This window comes from Falco punctatus (assembly GCF_963210335.1).
Source record: "Falco punctatus genome assembly, chromosome: 4".
Taxonomy (NCBI): domain Eukaryota; kingdom Metazoa; phylum Chordata; class Aves; order Falconiformes; family Falconidae; genus Falco; species Falco punctatus.
Window position 1 is genome coordinate 8,248,112 of NC_137583.1, and position 18,667 is coordinate 8,266,778.

Sequence of the window (18,667 nt, forward strand, 5' to 3'; positions counted from 1 at the left end):
AAAAGTTACCGTCGGTGCTCTGCAGGAACCTCCTGGACTGTGTGAGCCTAGCTGGGTTGGCTTTCCAGCAGGTAGCAGGGAGGCTGAAGTCCCCCGTGAGAACCAGGGCCTGGCATCGTGAGGCTGCCTGCCATTGTCTGTAGAAGGCCTCATTGGCTTCCCCTCCCTCATCAGGTGGCCCGTAGCAAACACCTACAACGGCATCCCGCGTGTTGGCGGGCCCCTTCATCTTTACCCGTAACCTCTGGACTCGTCCTGCACCCACCCCAAGGGAGAGCTCGCGACCTTCCCGTTGCTCCCTCACACAAAGAGCAACTCCACCACCTCTCCCTGCTGGCCTCTTTTCTAAAAAGCACACAGCCACCCACGACAGCCTCCCAGCCGTGGAGGCTATCCCGCCATGTCTCCGTAACTGCAATGAGCTCATGGCCCTGCGACCGCACACAGATCTTTCATTCTTCCTGGTGATCCCCTGTGCCGCGTGTGCTGGTGTATGGGCATTGCAGAGAGGCGACCGAGCACACAGGTCTCCCGGGAGGGGTGCAAGAGGATCCACCGCCGCCATGCACAGCCTGGAGGCGGTTGGCCTTCTGGGACTCATCTCGGGAGGCAGCTAAGGAACACATATCGCTGCTCTGCTTGGCCTGGCTTATGCCGCAGTCGCAGGTGATGGCACCGTCTGCGGTGGCACAGTGGCCGGCTGAAGGGCACTCATGCTGTCCCTCTAGGTCTGCCCAGGTCCCCAGAAAAGAGACTGATGGCACAAAATGACTTTCTGCCACAAGAGCAGGAATTAGTTCTTCAGAGTGTCCCCAGGCAGGTGCGTCTGCCTGTGGCCGCGCTGGCAGCTGTGTCCCGCGCCCACCCTGCCATTCAGCCCCTGTCCCCTGCAGGGCCAAGGACGGGTTCCTGGGACCCCCAGGGGCCGTGGGCCTGGACCAGGGGTCATGCCCCACAGGCGGCTGGCGCTGGCCAAGGGTCCCCGCGGGGCTGGGTGGAGCTGGCTGTGGGGGCCTTCCCCTGCACCGCTTCTGCACCCGGCCGCGCCGCGGGCCCGGTGGCTCCGCCAGCTGGGCAGTGTCTCCAGGGGGGACGCAGGGGGTCGGGGGTGCGGATGCCCGGCAAGGGGTGGCCGGGGAGGCCCCGCCCCACACCCCTGGAGGGTCCCAGTGCGGGCACTGGCTGTAATGACGGGGCGGGGGCGCAGGCGCTCCACTGACGGGGCGGGGGCGGTGCCAGGGCGGGCCGGCGCCGGCGCACAGTGACGGTAGCCGCCGCCGGAGTGACAGCGCGGGCCGCCACTAGGAAGCGGGGCGAGACAGGAGGACGGTTCCGGGGAACGGTCGTCAGGGCGGCAGCGGGAGGCGGGACTCGTCTGCCTGTAGCCAATAGGGGGGGGAGGCGTGGCCCGGCCGCAGGAAGGGCGGGCAGCACGTGGGCGGCAGCATGGCGGCGGCGGCGGCGGCGGCGGGCGGCAGGAGGGGCAAGGCTCCGCGTGGGGCGGCGGGACGGCGGCGGCTGCGGGCGGTGGTGAGAGCCGGGCCGGGCGTGGAGGAAGGGGCGGGCTGCCCCGGTCGGGCGTCTTCGCGGAGGTGTCCCGTCTCCGGTCCCGGTCCCCGTCTCCGGTCCCGGTCCCCGTCTCCGGTCCCGGTCCCCGTCTCCGGTCCCGGTCCCCGTCTCCGGTCTTGGTCCCCGTCTCGGTCCCGTACCCGGTCCCGCCCCGTCGATCACCCCGGTTTATCCCGCAGGCGCCGGGCGCCGAGAGGAAGCCGCGGGTACCGGCCCGGCGGCCCGTCGACGAGGAGGTGTCCAGCGACTCCGAGCCAGAGAGGTAAGCGCTGCGCCAAGGGGGTGCCGGTCCCGGTGCCGGTGGCGGCGCTCACGCGTGTCCCCACAGTCCGTCGGTGCGGCGGCGGCGCTGGGAGGTGGCGGAGGAGGAGGTGGAGGAGACGCCGCAGGAGAAGAAGCTGCGTCTGGCCAAGCTGTACCTGGAGCAGCTCCGTCAGTACGGTGAGTCCCACCCGGCCCCCGGCGGAGCAGCCCCGGGCGCTGAGCCTGTCCTTCACGCTCCGTGTCTGCCGCAGAGGAGGAGCGGGCGGCAGAAGAGGAGGAGGAGGAGGAGGCGCAGCCGGCAGATCTCATCGGCGACCGGCTGAAGGAGGACGTGGTGAGTGGGGGGGACGGGCACGGCCCCTCGGTCCCGGTGTCGGCGGGCTCTGCCCCCCCACCGCGGGGCTGGGGCCGCCTCCACTGAGCCTCCCCTTTCTCCCCCAGCTTGAGCAGAGGGGCCGGCTGCAGCGCCTGCTCGCCAAGGACGTAAGTGCCCTGTGCCGGGGGGTTGCTGGGCTCTAGGCACCAGTGCTGGCAGATGCTTCAACACAGGCAAAGTTGCAGTGCCAGCTGCGGGTCCAGGGCCCTTCTCCTGCCCTGGGTGCCGGTTGCTGACACCTGGAGAAGGGAGGGCACTGTGCTTGAGTATGCCTGTGCCTGGGGAAGGGGCCAGGGCAGCCCAGCTCGCATCCTGCTCTCCCTGCAGGTGCAGCCTCCAGATCCAGCCAGCATCCGTGTGCTGCGGGGGCACCAGCTGCCCGTCACCTGCCTGGTCATCTCTCCAGATGACAGGTTCATCTTTTCTGCTTCCAAGGATGGCTCCCTCATCAAATGCAAGTGTTCCCTTGGGGCTGTGACTGGCTGTTCCCTGAGCCTGAACCCTCTGGGGACTCTGCAGCAGCAGAATTGGGGATGCCCACGGAATTGGCTTGGCCCTTGGCCTCTCCAGGGATGCGCTCATGCATTGTTTTGGGATCTGTGGGAGGCTTGTTGGCACTTTCTGGAGTGATGGGAGGCTCCCAGTGGGTAACGGTGATGCCTTTCCTGCAGGGGAGGTCGAGAGTGGGAGAAGGCTGTGTGTGGTGCCCGGGGGGAAGAAGGGCACCGAGGAGCAACACATGGGGCATGCATCCCACGTCCTCTGCATGGCCATCTCGTCAGATGGCAAGTACCTGGTATGGGGAGAGGGGACTGGCGCTGTTGCATGAAGCAGAGAGGTGGTTATGAGGAGTGCCTCTCCTCCCAGGGTCCTGCAGGGCAGTGTCTCATGCCCAGATATATCTTGCTGGATTAAGGCAGCCCCTACGCCCATTGGAATCAAGAATGGGTCCCTAGGATACCCCAGAGCACATGAGGTGGGAGTGGGGGCTGGGGTGGGCTGTGAGTCTCCTGAGGGGCAGGCTTTGGGCATCCTCTGCTTTCTGCCAGGCCACGGGAGACCGGAACAAGCTCATCATGATCTGGGATGCAGCCACCTGCAAGCGCCTGCACATCTACACTGGGCACCATGATGCCATCTCGGTGAGTCAGAGGCATTAGTTGCGACGCCTGCAAGGCCAGGCAGCTGCGTCCTCTTCAGTGACCCTCATTGTGGTGCCCATGTCTGTCCATTTCTCTGCAGGGTTTGTCCTTCCGGAAGGGCACGCACCAGCTTTACAGCGCCTCCCACGACCGCTGCGTCAAGGTCTGGGATGTGGCAGAGAATGCATACGTGGAGACACTGTAAGACCTGGGGGGGATCCCACTGACCCTGCCACCATGGGATGTGCTTGGTGGCTCCGGGGGAGGCAAGACAGCAGAAGGCCATGCTTGCAGCAGCTCTTTGCCATCTCCTCCTGCAGCTTCGGGCACCAGGATGTCATCACAGGGCTGGACAGCCTAAGCCGGGAGTGCTGTGTGACGGCGGGGGGACGGGACGGCACTGTGCGGCTCTGGAAGATCCCCGAGGAGTCGCAGCTTGTGTTTTATGGGCACCAGTAGGTCCAGGGTGGGAGAGGGGGCTGCAGGCAGGTGCATCCAGCTGGGGCAGTGGCGTGCATGTGCCAAGCCTCACCAGGGAGCCTGCCAGCACCCTGGGGATTATTGATGCTCCAGTGACCTTTTGTCTCCTAAATAGAACCCCGAAGCACACTCGTAACTGAAGGCAGTTCCTCCTTCTCTTCACAGGGGCTCCATTGACTGTATCCAGCTCATCAATGAGGAGCACATGGTGTCCGGCGCCGATGACGGGTGAGCACAGGCTCAGGGTGATGCCCAGGGTGGCAGGTGGTGTCCCCTCAGCCCCCTCACCCCTTCCCTCCCTGGCAGCTCTGTAGCCCTCTGGGGCATGACGAAGAAGAAGCCACTGGCACTGGCCCAGCAGGCACACGGCATGCAGGACACCCAGGGCTTGCAGCAGCCTTACTGGATCTCAGCGGTGGCTGCCCTGCGCAACAGTGACCTCCTGGCTACAGGTGTGTGGCAGCCACTTTGGAGCAGGGGGTTTGGGAGTGCAGGGGGCTGTATCTGGCTCCATTTCCTGGTTTGGGGTGCATGGCAGTCTCCTCTCTCTGCCCCAGGCTCCCACAGCAACAGTGTGAAGCTCTGGAAGTGTGGTGAGGGATTTCGGAAGCTGGAGCCCCTCTTGGACATCCCCTTGGTATGGATAGGGAAGTTGGGGATGCTGGAGCTGGGCTGGTGAGGGGTGTCTTGGCAGGGATTCCCCTCTCTGGGTCGCAGGAAGCGGCTACGGGAGCCCCTCACCCTTTCCCTCTCCCTCCAGGTGGGTTTTGTCAACAGCCTGAAGTTCTCGGCAGCTGGTGACTTCCTGGTGGCCGGCCTCGGGCAGGAGCACCGGTACTGTACCCCCTCCCTGGTGCTGCCCTGGGGCACAGCCCCCTTCTTCCAGTGCTTGGCAGAGGGTGACCCCCATCTCTCTCATCTACAGGCTCGGCCGGTGGTGGAGAATCAAAGAAGCCAAAAACAGCATCTGCATCATCCCCCTGAAGCAGGGGGCTGCAGCCCCGCAGGCCCCACCAGCTCCTGGCCCCCTGGCCTCGGAGGCAGGTCATTAAACTGTCCCTGAAGCTGTGCCCCGCGTCCTCCATGCAGCCACCCTCGGGGCCAGCAGGACGTGGGCAGGGGATGTTGCATGGCCTCCTGACCCTGCTGGCCTCTGCCCTCTGCGAGGGTCTGTCCCCTTCCCTCAGGTTTGGCTAGACCTGAGCTCTGGAAGAGTCAATTTTTTAAATATTTTTTAAAAAAAAAAAACACTTTATTTACATAAATTACAAAAAAAAATAATCACACTTGCTCACAGAAAAAAATCTATTCTTAAAAACTTGGTTGGGCTCAAATACCTGGATCCTGTTACTCGCCCCCTGCCCCTGCTGCACCCCCGGGCTCTGCAGGGCCAGGAGGGCAGTGAGCGTTTGCCCCTGCCCTGTCTCCCACAAAGGGGCAAGGAGTGCTGAGCTCAGCCAGGGGAGGGACGGAGGGGCTTGGGTCCAGCCCGGCAGTGCTCAGCGGCTTTCCTGGGGCTGAAAACAAGGAAGAGATGAAACTGCAAAACGCCAGGGGAGAGGGTGCCACAGGGCATGGCTTGGGGGGGGGGGGGGGCGGGCGTGCAGGGCTGGGGGGCAATGGGAAAGGCCCCGCACCAGGAAAGTGGGGTGGGCACTGGGGTGAGGGCAGCCTGTGGCAGCACGGTGGGAGCAGGAGGTGCAGCACAGCTCGCTGCAAGCAAAGCGTGAGTTGCAGGTTGACTTGGCAAGAGGACAGTGGGTTGTACACCGGGGACAAAGCGGGGGTCTTGCACTGTACAGTGCAGGGAATGGGGGACGTGCGATGTGCACTGCAGCTCAGTGCCAGTGACGGCGGCGGGGACGTTCAGCATGGTTTAGTGCAGGGGATGTGCAGGGTGCACTTAGAGGGACATGGACCGTGGCTCAGTGCAGGTGCAGGGACAGGGGACGTACACTATGGCTCAGAGAGAGAGATGGGGGAGATGCTCACTATGGCTCAGTGCAGGGGATGTGTAATGTGACTCAGTGCAAGGGAAGGATGACAGTGACACGTACCATGACCCAACGTATGGGATGCGTAGCTTGCGCTGGGGCAGAGTATGAGCCTCCTGGCTGCCTCTGGCACCCGAGCAGTCCATGCCGTGGGCACTGCAATCCCCAGGGAGGGAGCTGGGGTGCAGTGTGGCCATGGGCTGGAGGGGCAGCACCTTGGCCTGACCCGCCCCTCCATCCTTCACAAGGATGATGTCGTGGAGTCCACCACCTCGCGGCCGTTGCACACCGTGGGCACATACTGTGAGGCTGAGCCTGGCCGGGAAGGCAGCAGTCAGGAGTAGGTTCTGGTCCAGCAGCAGCATCCCCCACCCAGAGCATCCCACTGTGATGGGCAATGAGTGCTCAGGGAGCTGCATCCCCCAGGGCTGGGGTGGAGCGTGTCCAGGGTGGCCACATGCCCCGCAGAGCGATTGCAGGTGCCCAGGGTGACCACATCCCCCAGGGCAGGGGTGGCCGTGTTCCCCCAGGGCCATGACAGGCACCTGGAGCAGCTGAATCCCCCAGGGTTAGGGTGGAGAGTGCCCAGAGCAGCCATGTCCCCCTGGGGCTGGGGTGGAGAGCACTGGGGTTGGCTGCGTCCCCTGGGGGCAATGACAGGCCCCTGGGAGCAGCACCCCCCTGGCAGGCCATGCTGCAGCCTTGGGGCTTGTGGCCATGGGAGATGAAGGATTGGGACCGAGATGAGCCATAGGGGACACAGCATCCTTGATCTCCCTCATTTCCAGCTATGCCCTACCCTGTACCCCCCTTTCCTTCAGGGGGCTGTACTGTGTTGCTCCCACCCAGCCCCCCACACACCAGGAAGGGGGTGCTGCCCCCAGCCTCACCGTGGGACTGGCTGGAGCCAGCAGCTGCCACGCTGAACCGTGCGGTGCCCACGCGGTGGCTGGCCACGTTCTTCTGCGGCTGGAAGAGTATGATGTGGAGCTTGGGGGTGAAGAGGCAGCCAAGGACCACAGTGCCGCTGAGGCTCACCGAGATGCACATTGTGGTGGTCTGGACCTGGAGACAGGGGTGGGCATCAGGCACTCCTGCCACCAGCCCTCTGCCTTCACTGTGGCACCAGCCAGCCCCACTAGGCAGAGATTGCTGCCTGCACCCCACAAGCACATCCCACCCACCCTAGCTCCCTCTGTCAGGGTGGACCCACTGGAGACCCAAGGGTGGAGTGTGGGCAACGTGGGTACACCCCAAGCAACACCCCCAGCCTTACCAACTTGCTGCTTTGGGGCAGTGCCCGGACCAGAGCCCCCCACCCCTGTGCCCATTCCCAGAGGATGCTGGTCCTCTCTGGAAGCCCCCAAGAACTCGTGCCCCCACCAAGTCCTCTAGGCCCAGCAAGAATGTGTCTGGGCACCCTTGCCAGGTTCAGGGGGGTTGAGGTATTGCAGGGTGCACCCCATGCTCCCCAGTCCCTGGCACTGCTTGGCTCCCCAGGGACCATGCTGGCCCTGGGGGTTGGCATTCATGGCCTGGTTGTGGCGGGTCAAGGTTGGAAGGGTCAAGGGCTGTCTCATGCCTTCGCGTTGCGAGGCTGAAGGATGGCAATCACTCCTCTGTGGTTGGGTCAGGGGGTCTCTGAAGGTGTCAGAGCTGTTTCCCATCCTCACCCTAGCAAACAATCTGTCAAAGGGGGAGGGTCTTCTCACCAGGACTCATTTCCCCTTCAGCCACAGCCCTTCAGGCACCCTGCACCTTGTCCCAAATGCCCCAATGCTGAGGTGACCATCACCAGGTCCATTGGCCATGACCCTTTCCCAGGCCCATGCATTTCCTAGCCCCAAACCCTGCAGGGCCCAAATTTCCAGGACCACCACCCCCCCTCCCAAAATTCAGGCTCTTACACGGTAGTCACTGGAGGTCACATAGAAGATGGGCAGGAAGGCCAGCCAGATGATGCAGGTTGTGTACATGGTGAACCCGATGAACTTGGCCTCGTTGAAGTTTTCGGGGCATTTCCTTGTCTTGAAGGCATAGACCGTGCAGAGGACAATCAAGAGGACATTGTAGGTGAGTGAAATGAGCATGTTGGAGTCACGGTTGTTGCATTTGAGGGTGACAATGTACCTCTTGTCAGGCTCAGTCTCCTTGCCTGTGCCGGGGGTCTCCACTAGCAGCCAGATGATGACAATGATCAGCTGGCAAGAGATGAGGGCCATGCAGATGACCACCTGTGATGTGGGGCTTATAAACCGGGGGCGCTGGACCCCCTCTTTCACCCCGCTGAAGATCCTGGCGATGCGATTTGTCTTAGTCAAGAGGGCCGAATAGCAGACGGCGAAGGACGTGCCCAGCCCCAGGCGCCGAAGCGTGCACACCTCCGTGGAGGGCTTTGCGATGAAGATGAAGGTCATGCTGTAGCACATGAGGACTCCAGTCAGGAGAATGTAGCAGAGCTCCCGGCCAGAGGCCTTCACAATAGGAGTGTCATTATTCTTCATGAAGACTCCGAAAACGAAGAGGGTGGAGATAAAACCCAGGCAAGATATAGTGACAGGACCAATGGCCCAGACATCTTGCCAGCGGATGTATTCCTGGGGCAACTCATAGCAGCCATTCAGAGTCTCGTTGGGCCAGTAACCAAGACCACAATCCATGCAGGTGAACTCATCCAGTAAGTACTCGTAGGGCTGGCAGGGAATGCAGATCCAACAGCATATGTCTCCGGGCTGCATGCTCTTTATCTCATTCTTCTTGCAGGGGTCGCTGCACTGGGACACAGGGATGGAGGTCTCAGCCCATGGAATGAGGCTGGTGTTGAGGATGAGCCCCTCAGCCCAGTAGCCCACCTTCTGATACCGATACCGCCCGTCCATGTGGTGATAGTTGAAGATGTTGTAGCGCCCGATGCCATCGCCATAGCGGTCAAATCGAACAACGCTCTTGGTGTCTGCTGGCCTGAATGGAGCTGGAGGGAGAAGGGGAGATGGTCACTGCCATGGGGCAGAAGCACGCTTGCTCTGGGCATGGAGGCGGAGCTCCTTCAAAAGGTCACATCCCACCATGGCCACAGGGAAATGTCCAACCTGTTCCTTGCCTTCACTCTCACACTAGCTGCCTACGCACACATTAAGAGTAGGAAAGCAAAGGTGGAGAACTACCTCCCCACGTGCCTAAGAGCTCGGCAGCCCCAGCCAGCTCTGCAGGGGCAAAGCTGGGGGTTTTGCAGCCTCCATGGCTCCCAGTAACACCTGTGGAGCCAGGCTCCACCCAAGTCTCAGAGGACACGCTTCTAATTCACCCCAAACTACACAGGTCCCCTAATTAAGGGCATCCCTCCAGTTTAATCCCTGAAATGTGAATAAGTCATGATGCTCGCAAGTGAGGTCTCCAAGGACCCATGTTCTTGGAAGGTCCTTGGGGGCTGGTCCCACCCAGCTGTAGCAGAATGGAGGTGGTCACCAGCTTCTCCACACTGGGGACAGAAGGCCTGGGTTGCCTCCCAAGGGTGATGGTGGACTGTTGGCATCTTGGGACAACCGCAGCCTAAAGCACAGGGGTCCCCAGGTGCAGGCAGACCAGAGGAACTGGAAGGTGTTGGGTCAAATTTGGATGTCCTGCCTCTTTTCTGCCCCTCCACCCATCCTTTTCCAGTTAGGCAGCCAAACCCCATCTCCATCTCTGGACTCACCATCAAAATTAACATTGAGCATAAAGTCCTTGTAGAACCTCTTGCCATTGACAGGCTTCATGGCATCGCAGAGCTTGGTGGCGTTGGGGCACAGTGCCTGGTGCATGTTGTGGAGAGAGTGAGCCATGGCATAGACGGCATTGACCACAAACGTGATCTTGGACTCCGGCTCAAACTTGCCTGTCTTGAGGGAGTACCAGCTACAGTCCTGCGTATGGAAGCTGCACTTGAACTTCTGCTCCCAAAATTCCCGAAACCAGGGATTTCGGCTGTTATTGTAGGGGTTGAGGTTACGGAAGTAGGCAGCAAACTCCTTAATGGGGTAGGCTGCCAGCTCAATGGTGATGGCTCCCTCTGCCACTGCTTCGCTCCCAGCCACCACGCTCTCCAGGGCTCCCCAGCCATCACTGGCCACCCACGTGAAGGACACATTGGCTCTCTGGGCAGCTGCAAGTAGCTCCCGGGCATCCTCGCTTCGAGTGAACAGCACAACCACTCTGGCATTGGGCTTCTGCAGCAGAGCCCGGACCACCCCATCATAGGTCTTCTTGTTCATGGAGCGCCCCACCTTCTCTGAGGTTGCGATGCAGATGTTACGCATGCGGGCTTCTTGCTCAAAGGCCTCGATCCCTGTCTCCCCGTAGTCACCCTCCGAGGCCACGGTGGAGACATAGGTCCAGTTGAAAAAGCGGAGGATCTCTGCCATGGCTTTGGCTTGGTAGAAGTCTGGTGGGACGGTGCGGGCGAAGTAGTCATAGCGGGACTTGTCGCTAAGCTTGGCACTGGTGGAGGCATAGCTGATCTGTGGGATCTGGAAGAGCCGCAGCAGGTTGGCCACCTGCATGGAAGAGGAGTGGTGAGCACCTGGAAACGTGGCACAGCGAGGGACATTCCCACTAGAGGACCCCTGCCCAACACCCAGTGTTGCACGGTGCTCTCAAGCATGACCATGGGGCAGATAAGCAATCCCCCCCACCTGGAGGGTCCTGGTTGGCAGACGGATGGGTGGATGGATGGATGGCACGTTCACCAGGTTGTCTGAGCCCTCAGACATGCTCGTTTCTTTGGGGTTTTTAGTATTTCATGTACTGCCCTCTGAAATTCAGGGATAAATGGATTCGTGGCAAAAGCAGAAACTCCCCTGCAGGTGACCTGTGGGAGATGCCCATGGGCAAGGAGAAAGCTGGGGCACCTGCCACGCCCACAGCACAGGGGGAAAGGGCGCTGGGGGCTGGGAGCTGGGGCAGAGCCCCCCACCTATCCCAGTGGGGCTGCAGAGCTGGGCCTGGGGACCGGCGCCTGTGCATCTCACACTGGGAGCCCCAGCAGGACTGGCACCTTCCAGCCACTCAGCAGAAGCCCTCGTTAGCTTCAAAGGGGAAAAAAGCCCTGCTAATGAGGCTGTTAAAAACCCAGGCTCTTGGAGCAGCAAGCGGGGGGTTGGGGCTCGGGTATGCCAGCGGGGACGGTGAAGCTGCCCAGATCTTACTGCATCCCCAGGCGAGAGACATGGCTTAATTAACGTGGACAAACGATCTCGATGACAATGTCCCCTAACGGCAAGAAGGCTCCTCCTGAGCGCAGCAATGCTGCTGCCTGGCCTCACTGCACGGCAGGAGCTGCAGCCCGCTGTGCCGCCCCAGCGCTGCTCATGCTGCCCGAGGTCAGGGTGGTGCTGCCGGCTGTGGGGACATATCAGGTCCTCCAGCGAGAGAAAGGACAAGCACCTGCCTGGGCTAGACTGGGGCGCTGCCTCCATCACCTGGCCCTGGCTTTCTCTGTCCCATGGCTGGGGGTATGTGGGGACCCTGGGGACCAGCAGACATGACTTGGCATGCCCTGGGGACTCATTAAATCTTAGCGAGTGTGTGGTCAGCTGCCTGCATCCTCAGGGGATGCTCTTCCCCCTGCTGATGCTGGCTGCTGGGTCCACAGAGCCACAGTTTTGGGGTCTGAGCTGCACCCCACCGAGGGTAACAGCTGGGTCCGAGGCTCGGGGGTCATTGGGGATACGGGAGTGGTGGCTTCCTGCACCCCGCCCCTGGCCCAGGCAGGCAGCCCCATAGCTGAAGCCCTCAGAGGCCGATGCCCTGGCTGCCCACCCATCCCATGAGGGACAGGACCCACAGGGCTGGAGGTGAGCTGAACCCTGCTCCCACCCCACAGCAGCCCCTGGGGACAGGCACCCACTGAGTGCCAGGGCACTGCAGCAGCCGCTCCCCCCAGCACTATGCCGGCCGGGGGGGCCAGGACAGCCATGGCACGGCCATGGACATCCAGGGCTGCTGGTGGGGACAGATGGAGGTGACCACCTGCAGCACCTGCTGCATCCACTCCTGGTGGCATTGCACTGTCACCCACTGGCAGCAGGAGCGGTGCCTGCAGGCGCTGGCAGCATATGTCAGGTGGGAGGGGGCCAGTGCCCTTTTCCGGGCCCATGCCAGGACATGGCAGGCCAGGGACTGGGACTGGCGCTACTGGGAGACAGCTCACAGCATCACACCCGCACTGGTGGCAGTGAGGGATGCAGCAGCACGGTGGCACCGAGGACAGTATGGATCTGAGCATTGAGGCTGTCCTGGGCTGAGGAGATGTGCTTGCTGCCATGACCCTGGGAGGGGAATAAGCCCCCTGTCCCCACGTGGGATGGATCCACTGACTTGGCTCCCATGGCTTATGGCAGGTGTGGGGGCTCCCCGCAGCCCCTGATGGGAGCCCAGCCACCATCAGGGCTGCAGCCTCCCCATGGTAGCGGAGAGACGGCTCTCTCAGGTGCCAGGACAGCATTCCATCCCCGCTGCAGAAAGTAGCACAGCATCACTGCAAGGGATGTGAGAGCTTCCCTGTGCGCACTGGCAGCAGCATCGCTGAGCTGCTACTGGGGCTTTACCTCCCTCCCCACTGTTTCTGGTAATCCAAGCCCCTTTTGTCTAGTGAGGGTACCTGGATGGAAACGTCGCTGTAGGAGCCCCCGATGACACCAGTGATGGCGGTGGGCACATCATCGTGGACAGCATAGGAACCGTCAGGGCAGATGTGCTCAGAGCCATCCACCCTGGTGAGGGAGGCGCGGACAAAGTCGAGGGACTGCTCGAGGGCGTAGGTGTCCTTGGAGCAGGTGTCGAGGATGTGGGCGCCCAGCCGCACCCCTGGCAGGATGCTCCCATCCTTGTTGATCTCGTCCAGGGCAAAGAGCATGGCCTCCAGGCGCTGGATGCCCCGGTGCTCGTTGATCTTGCCGCAGTCTTCACTCCCCACTCCTTTCTCATGGACAGGGAAAAGGCCCCCAATCACCAGGTCCCCATCCATGCTGATCTCCTTCTTGCCAGCCATGCCATGCCCGGCGGCCAGACAGGTGGCCAGGCACATCAGCCACAGCCAGGCGGCGAAGGGGACAGCCATGGGGTGTGGTGGCGCTGGCTGGGGGACCTGCACCACCCCGAGTCACCCACTGCCACTCGTCAAGGCGAGGGCAGGCAGTCCCCAGGCATCGGGTGGGGGGGGATGGCGCAGCGTGGTGTCAGTGTAAGGGGGGTTGTGCCAGCCTGGCAGAGCCCTTGGCACCTGCAAAAGCAAAAAGAAAAGCTGCTGGGTCTGTGAGCTGCAAGGAGAGACAGTGAGTGTCCACAGGGGCAGTGCCAGTGCTGCACAGGAGAGCAAGGGCATGAGCCTGCCAGTGCCCCCTACCCCAGCACCCCTCCACCCAGGATGCCCTTAGGAAGGAGCTCTCCACACAAGGGCAGGCTGAGGGGATGCAACAGCTCCCACAGTGACCCAGGACCCCCACAAGTGGCACAGACCCCAGGAGACAAGCAGGGGAACAGGGACTGGTACCCCCACAGCACCTCCCAGGATGCACCAGCATGGGCAGGGTGGGCACAGAGCTGGCTCCTGTGGCAGCACCGGGCAGAGCAGCCTGCCCAGGAGCAGTCTGTCGGCCCCTAAAACATCGGGGTGGGGGGGGAGAAGGAGCCAGGGAGGTGACCCGGGGCAGGGATGTTCCCTGGGGCAGGGACCCCAGGCTGGGCAGGCAGAGCCACCACTGGCTCTGAGCCGAGACCCCAACCCATGCAGCAGCATCGGGGGCACTTACAGCTCCCAGCCTCCAGCCAAGAGCGCTGCCAGAAGCAGCGGGCTGTGAGCCCACTGTGCCTGCAGCACCCGGCCACCACTGTATTTTAATCCCCATCCCACACCCCCGGAGCCCACCCGCCCTGCCACTGCCCCCAGTGCTGTCCATGGCACCGGGGCCTGGAGCAGGGACACAACACTGGCTTCATCCTCCTGCAGTGATGCACGGGGTGGCTCCGGCAGCCGCGGTGCTTTAGAGTCTGTTCTCTCACCACCGCCCCTTCCTTCCCCATATACTAAATTCAGAGATTTCAGTAAAAGTAAGAGCCAGGTTTGCTGACTCCCTCTGCAGAAAGCACGGAGGCGCGGGGGAATCAAAGGCTTTTGCAGCAGGCAGGCCTTTTTTTGGCAGGAGATGCAGTCCCCTCAGAGATCAGTTGCCTTTTCCCAAACCACAGGAGAGATTTGTTTCCCATTTAAGCTGACTGCTGAAATCCCTCAAGGCGGGTGTTTTGGGGTCTGTGGGAGAAAGAGACCCCCTGACAGCCCAGAAACCTCAGGCTGCTCCAGCATGGGAAGCTGCCGGTGCTGCAGCAGGTCCCGGGGCTCACCCGCAGCCTGGCAGAGCGGGGTGCTCATAGGGGCACATGGGGAGGGAGAGTGATACTGGAGAGTGCTGCCCCCCCTGCAGCCCCCCCCCCCCCCCCCCCCCAGCCGAAAGCAAGGCTGATCTCCCCAGGCAGGAGCAGGGCACCCCCAATGCCCCCACGGTGCTCCTGGACAGGTGATGTCTGTGGCCAGAGGAGTCCCCTGGCAAGCAGCCAGTGATGCCCAGGGGGATGCGGGCAGCAGTGTGGCACAGGGCGCACTCGTGTGGGGTGGTGAGATGTATGTGGACCTCCTCCATGCCCCAAAGTGCCTGTCCCCAGGTGCTGCCTGCCTGTGACAACCCCCCAGCCACCTCAGGGCATCTCCTACCTGGCTCCCCAATTTGAAGGAGTCTGAGGAAGAGGCTGAAGAAGGGTCCCTGCCTTATTTCAGGCACTCAATGCTTTAGAGGGACCCAGGTTTTCCTCAAGCAAGAAAGAGGCCGCAGGCATATGGATTATTGATGGAGCCCATCGGTGACAGGCTGAGCCCAGCACAAGGGTCTGGCAGCACTGGGAGCCCTGCTCCTTGTGGTCCAGCTCTCCCAGGGCGGCTGGCAGGACCCGCCAGACAAAAGGCACCTTCAGGCAAAGCTCTCCTGAAAGGACAAACCATCACCCACCCTGCAGTGAGCCCTGGGGGATGCTGTGAGCAGGGCTGCGGCCATCCCCACAGCTGCTCTGCTGGGTTGGCATGGTGCCGGGGGGAGAACAGCCCTGCAGGAACATCTGGAGAACATCTGGGGATGTGAAACACCTGGCAGAGCAGAGTCAAGTCCAGCCCGATGGCCACAGTGTGGCGGGAAGGCTCCTGCTGGCTGTTGGCAACATCCCTTCCTGAAAGCATCAGCGAGTAGGATGGGTGGGAAGGTGCCATTGCTCCTGTGAGCCCCCAGCACTTCCCACCCAGCCCCAGGACAACTGCACCCTCTGACACCAGCACCCTTAGGGGTGGCATGAAGCCTGTGGGAGAGCAGCGCTGCTGGGAGGGCACAGGGCGAGCCTGGCTCTCGCGAGCCACCATCGCCACCTCCCCCGGGGGTCCCCACTGCCACTGAGCTCTGCCGGGACCCCCACACCTCCATTCTGCCCCATGGCCTGCGAGCCCCAGTGCCCTGTGGGGTCAAAGCGCCTTCCCTGGGGTGCTCGCCCAGTGCCCCCGGTCACTGTGGCCATTGGGCTGCTCTTGCCCAGCCTGGTGGGAGCGTGGGGGGGCCGGGGGGTCAAAGGGGAGAGGAGCTGGCGCAGCCTGGCCCGTGCGCCCCAGCAGTGAGGGGAGGGGGAGGCTGCCTGCCCCACCGCAGCCCCTGGGGGGCTGAGCTCACGGGCTCGGCTCATCCACCCCAGATCCCGTCCTGTCCCGTCCCGACCCGGGGTCCGGCTGCCCCAGCGGCTCCCCCCGCCCGAAGCCACTGCTCTCCTCGGCCGGGGGGCGGCGGCAGGGGCGAGGGGGGGCTGTCCCCGCCGTGGCGGGCGGTCACCCCCGCCTCGCGGCCCCGCGGACGGCGGGCAGCCCGTGCCCGGGACCAGGGGCAGCGGCGGCGGGGTCCCGCAGGGTGCCCAGTGCGGGGGTCGGCGCTGCCGGGGCGCCGGGGGGATGGGGACCCCCCCCCCGAGCCGTTCTCCCGGAGCCCCGCGGCCCCGCGTTTCGTGCCGGGGGGAGCCGGTGGGACCGGCCCCGGTGCCCCCCCGCCCCGCCCGCACCCCCGGCCCAGCTGCTGCCGCTGCCGGTGCCCGGGCTCGGCTCCCCTCCTGCAGCCCCGGCACCGGCTCCGCGCACCGGCCGCCGAGCCCCGCCGTGCCGCGGCCCCGACGGCTGCGGGGACCGCCGGTGGCCGTGCCACTCCGCCGCGGGGCAGCGGGGCTCTGGGGACGCCGGGGCACGGGGGCGGCAGCGCCGGGCGGGACCGCAGCCCTTACCTGGGCCCGGCGGCTGTGCCGGGAGCCGGTGCCGGTGCCGGTGCAGCCGCTGCCTCGGAGCTGCGGCTGCCGCCGCCTCTCGCCGCCGCCTCTGACACTCCGCCAGCCCCAGTCGAGCGGAGCCGCTCCGCCCCCAGCCCGGCCCGGCCCGGCCCGATCCCCGCCCCGGCACGGCCACGGCACGGCACGGCACGGCGGGCAGCGGCACCCCCGGGGCCGCCCCGCCCGCCCCCCGCCCCGCCGCCCCGGGCCGGGGCTGGCAGGGCACGGGCAAAGCCGGGGGGACACGGCCGGGTCCGGGCAGGGCACCACCAAATCCAGGGAAGACACGGCCTGATCCAAGCGGGACACCACCAGATCCGGGCAGGACGCGGGCAGGACGCGGGCAGATCCAGGCGAGGCATGGTCAGACCGAGCCGGGGCACAGGCAGGACACAGGCAAGGCACAGCAGGTCCAGGTAGGGGATGGCCAGATCCAGGCTGGGCAGAGGCAGGACCTGCTCAGCACCCTGGAGACCTGACAGGGCACAGCTCAGTGCCTGCTCCCCCAGCCCCACAGCCCCCAGCTCCATCCCAGTCCAAAAAGAGGGGTCCCAGCCCCAGCTCCACAGCCCCAGCCTAGTGCCCCTGGGGCTGTTCCCCCCGTGCCCAGCACAGCCCCCCACCCACCTGCCCCCTGCTCCCCAAGCCCTTGGAGCAGCCCAGGGGCCCAGCATCACCCCCTCTCTGTCCCCTTGCACTCCACACAGGCCTGGCCCTCACCGTCAGCCCAAGCACCAAGCTGGGGGAAAGCTCTGGACCATCCAAAGACCAGACAGTGGCTGGATTTAGCGTCCCACATCTCCACCACTTGCCCAAATCCTTTCTGGAGCCATTTGGCTGCCAAGGATCCTGCCATGCTCATCCCCATCACGCTGGCAGCTCAGCTGTCCTGGAGACCTCCATGACTCAGGGACAAGAACGGGACAGGGAATGACATAGGACCCGCAGGGATGGGCAGGGGCCAGGGGTGTCTCTGGGATACCATCCTGAGTAACCATCTCACCGACGCGTGCCTCAGTTTCCCCGCTGCCAGCTGCTGTGCTTTCAGGCTGTGGGTTAGGGCAGTGCGACAAGAGTCAGACCCTCTCTGACCCGCTCTGTGTGTCTCCCCCCACCCAGCACTCCTGATTTGGTGGAGGGATAACCCGGGACTTCCATGGCAAGGTCCACCCTGGGGTCCCACGACACCAGGACCTCAGACCCCAGCAGCCTATCTCCTTTCAAGACTGTTACCACACACAGAGCAGGGCACTGGGGAGAGGGGGGTGCTTGGGCTAGGGCACCTTGCCACTGCTGGCCAGGGCAGGGACAGTGAGCCGGAGAGGGCTGGAGACACGCTGTGCCGAAGGATGCTGGCAACACCACGGTCCCACTTCCTCCTCTGGCAGACAGGACCTGGCACAAAACTTGCACGCGCCCCGGCACCGGCTGCATCCTCCTGGCTTCTGCTTTGGTGCTATTGGCAGCAGCAGGACGATGGCAAAGCCTCCCCAGCCCCCATCTTTGGTGGGGTTAGGGGACAAGCAGCATTAGGATCCACTGCCTGGCTCCACCCCCACTGGAGCCTCAGCCAGGCATAAATATTTCAGGGGGCTTGGCAGTTTTGTAATAACCAGCAACAAAGATAAACACCAGGAAGAGCAATATTTTTCCATGTGGGCTGGAGGAGTTTAATATTTTATCACTCAGAGCACAAAATATTTATGAACAATCTCATGTCAATCACTGGCTGAGGACTAATCATGACCTTTCCTAGCCATGGAGGACATGTCCCCACCACAGAGGAACAGCCAGGCCTCCCCTGCCACTTGCACCTCCACCCCAAGCTCCAGCTCTGGGTCACCACGTCTGACTGCTGGGGAACAAGCCCTTGGCTGCTGGGGGCACCAGGGGTTGAGAGCTGACAGCTGGGTGAGGTGCTCAGGCACCTGGCACTGCCCCAGGGCACCGTGGTGGTGATGTCCAGGCTGCCCCCTCATCCCCAGCTGCAGGATAAGGAACTGGGACCAGCACGGAGAGCCCTCCCTGCCTGCACCCCACAGCTGCAGGACCAGGCAGACGGGATGCCGGGGAGGCACTGTGCAGGCAGGCTGGTCCTCCCTGACACAGGAGGAGCACAGCAGTACCAGGCCCACCAGTAGCCCAGGGACCTGGCTTTACTGGTTTTACTTTATGCAGGTTCCCAAGATGCCGGACGCCACCTCCCTCCAGCCCAGCCCAGCCCAGCCCGGTGGCTGGGACCCTTCCCTGTGCCCTCGCAGCTGGCAGGAGCCAGGGACCGTCCCCCCATGGCCCTGCTGGCTTGCCCAGGCAGTGAGCAAGCATGAGCAGCGGGGATGCAGAGCCACTGAGCTCGGTCAGGGGGCACGGAGGGCACCCAGCAGCAGCCTCCACCCACAGCCCGTACCCCACCATGGGGCAGGACAGCACGATCGGCCCAGAGGCAGTCAGCAATGCCACCAGCCACC

At 63.4% G+C, this 18,667-nt stretch overlaps 2 protein-coding genes across 5 annotated transcripts; one reads left to right on the top strand and one right to left on the bottom strand.

The window, feature by feature from the left end:
- Positions 1–1,389: 1,389 nt before the first annotated feature.
- RRP9 (ribosomal RNA processing 9, U3 small nucleolar RNA binding protein) lies at positions 1,390–5,153 on the top strand. The gene is made up of 15 exons (XM_080385440.1): positions 1,390–1,530; positions 1,749–1,831; positions 1,898–2,010; positions 2,085–2,167; positions 2,275–2,316; positions 2,537–2,663; positions 2,881–3,005; positions 3,259–3,351; positions 3,452–3,552; positions 3,672–3,806; positions 3,997–4,059; positions 4,138–4,283; positions 4,389–4,468; positions 4,592–4,665; positions 4,757–5,153. Exons 1-15 carry the CDS (start codon positions 1,447–1,449, stop codon positions 4,881–4,883), a joined length of 1,476 nt encoding a protein of 491 aa, XP_080241566.1. The 5' UTR covers positions 1,390–1,446; the 3' UTR covers positions 4,884–5,153.
- On the bottom strand, positions 5,072–18,527 carry GRM2 (glutamate metabotropic receptor 2). Of its 4 annotated transcripts, none has more exons than XM_080385436.1 (5): positions 16,158–18,527; positions 12,463–13,083; positions 9,520–10,357; positions 7,733–8,796; positions 5,072–6,890 (listed from the first exon to the last, which is right to left on the bottom strand). In XM_080385436.1, exons 2-5 carry the CDS (start codon positions 12,919–12,921, stop codon positions 6,621–6,623), a joined length of 2,631 nt encoding a protein of 876 aa, XP_080241562.1. In that variant the 5' UTR covers positions 12,922–13,083; positions 16,158–18,527; the 3' UTR covers positions 5,072–6,620. The 4 variants fall into 4 exon arrangements, with proteins under 4 accessions (XP_080241562.1, XP_080241564.1, XP_080241563.1 ...); XM_080385438.1 differs by having other exon boundaries at positions 5,072–6,134; positions 6,716–6,890; positions 12,463–18,527; XM_080385437.1 differs by having other exon boundaries at positions 5,072–6,140; positions 6,716–6,890; positions 12,463–18,527.
- Positions 18,528–18,667: the final 140 nt, after the last annotated feature.

Coding starts and splice junctions, on each gene's coding strand:
- GRM2 (XM_080385436.1), bottom strand. CDS start 12,921: ATGGCTGTCCCCTTCGCCGCCTGGCTGTGGCTGATGTGCCTGGCCACC. Junction 10,358..12,462: donor ACAGCGACGTTTCCATCCAG/GTACCCTCACTA, acceptor TCTTCCATGCAG/GTGGCCAACCTGCTGCGGCT. Junction 8,797..9,519: donor GCTCAATGTTAATTTTGATG/GTGAGTCCAGAG, acceptor TTCTCCCTCCAG/CTCCATTCAGGCCAGCAGAC.
- RRP9 (XM_080385440.1), top strand. CDS start 1,447: ATGGCGGCGGCGGCGGCGGCGGCGGGCGGCAGGAGGGGCAAGGCTCCG. Junction 2,011..2,084: donor GGAGCAGCTCCGTCAGTACG/GTGAGTCCCACC, acceptor TGTCTGCCGCAG/AGGAGGAGCGGGCGGCAGAA. Junction 3,006..3,258: donor CGTCAGATGGCAAGTACCTG/GTATGGGGAGAG, acceptor GCTTTCTGCCAG/GCCACGGGAGACCGGAACAA.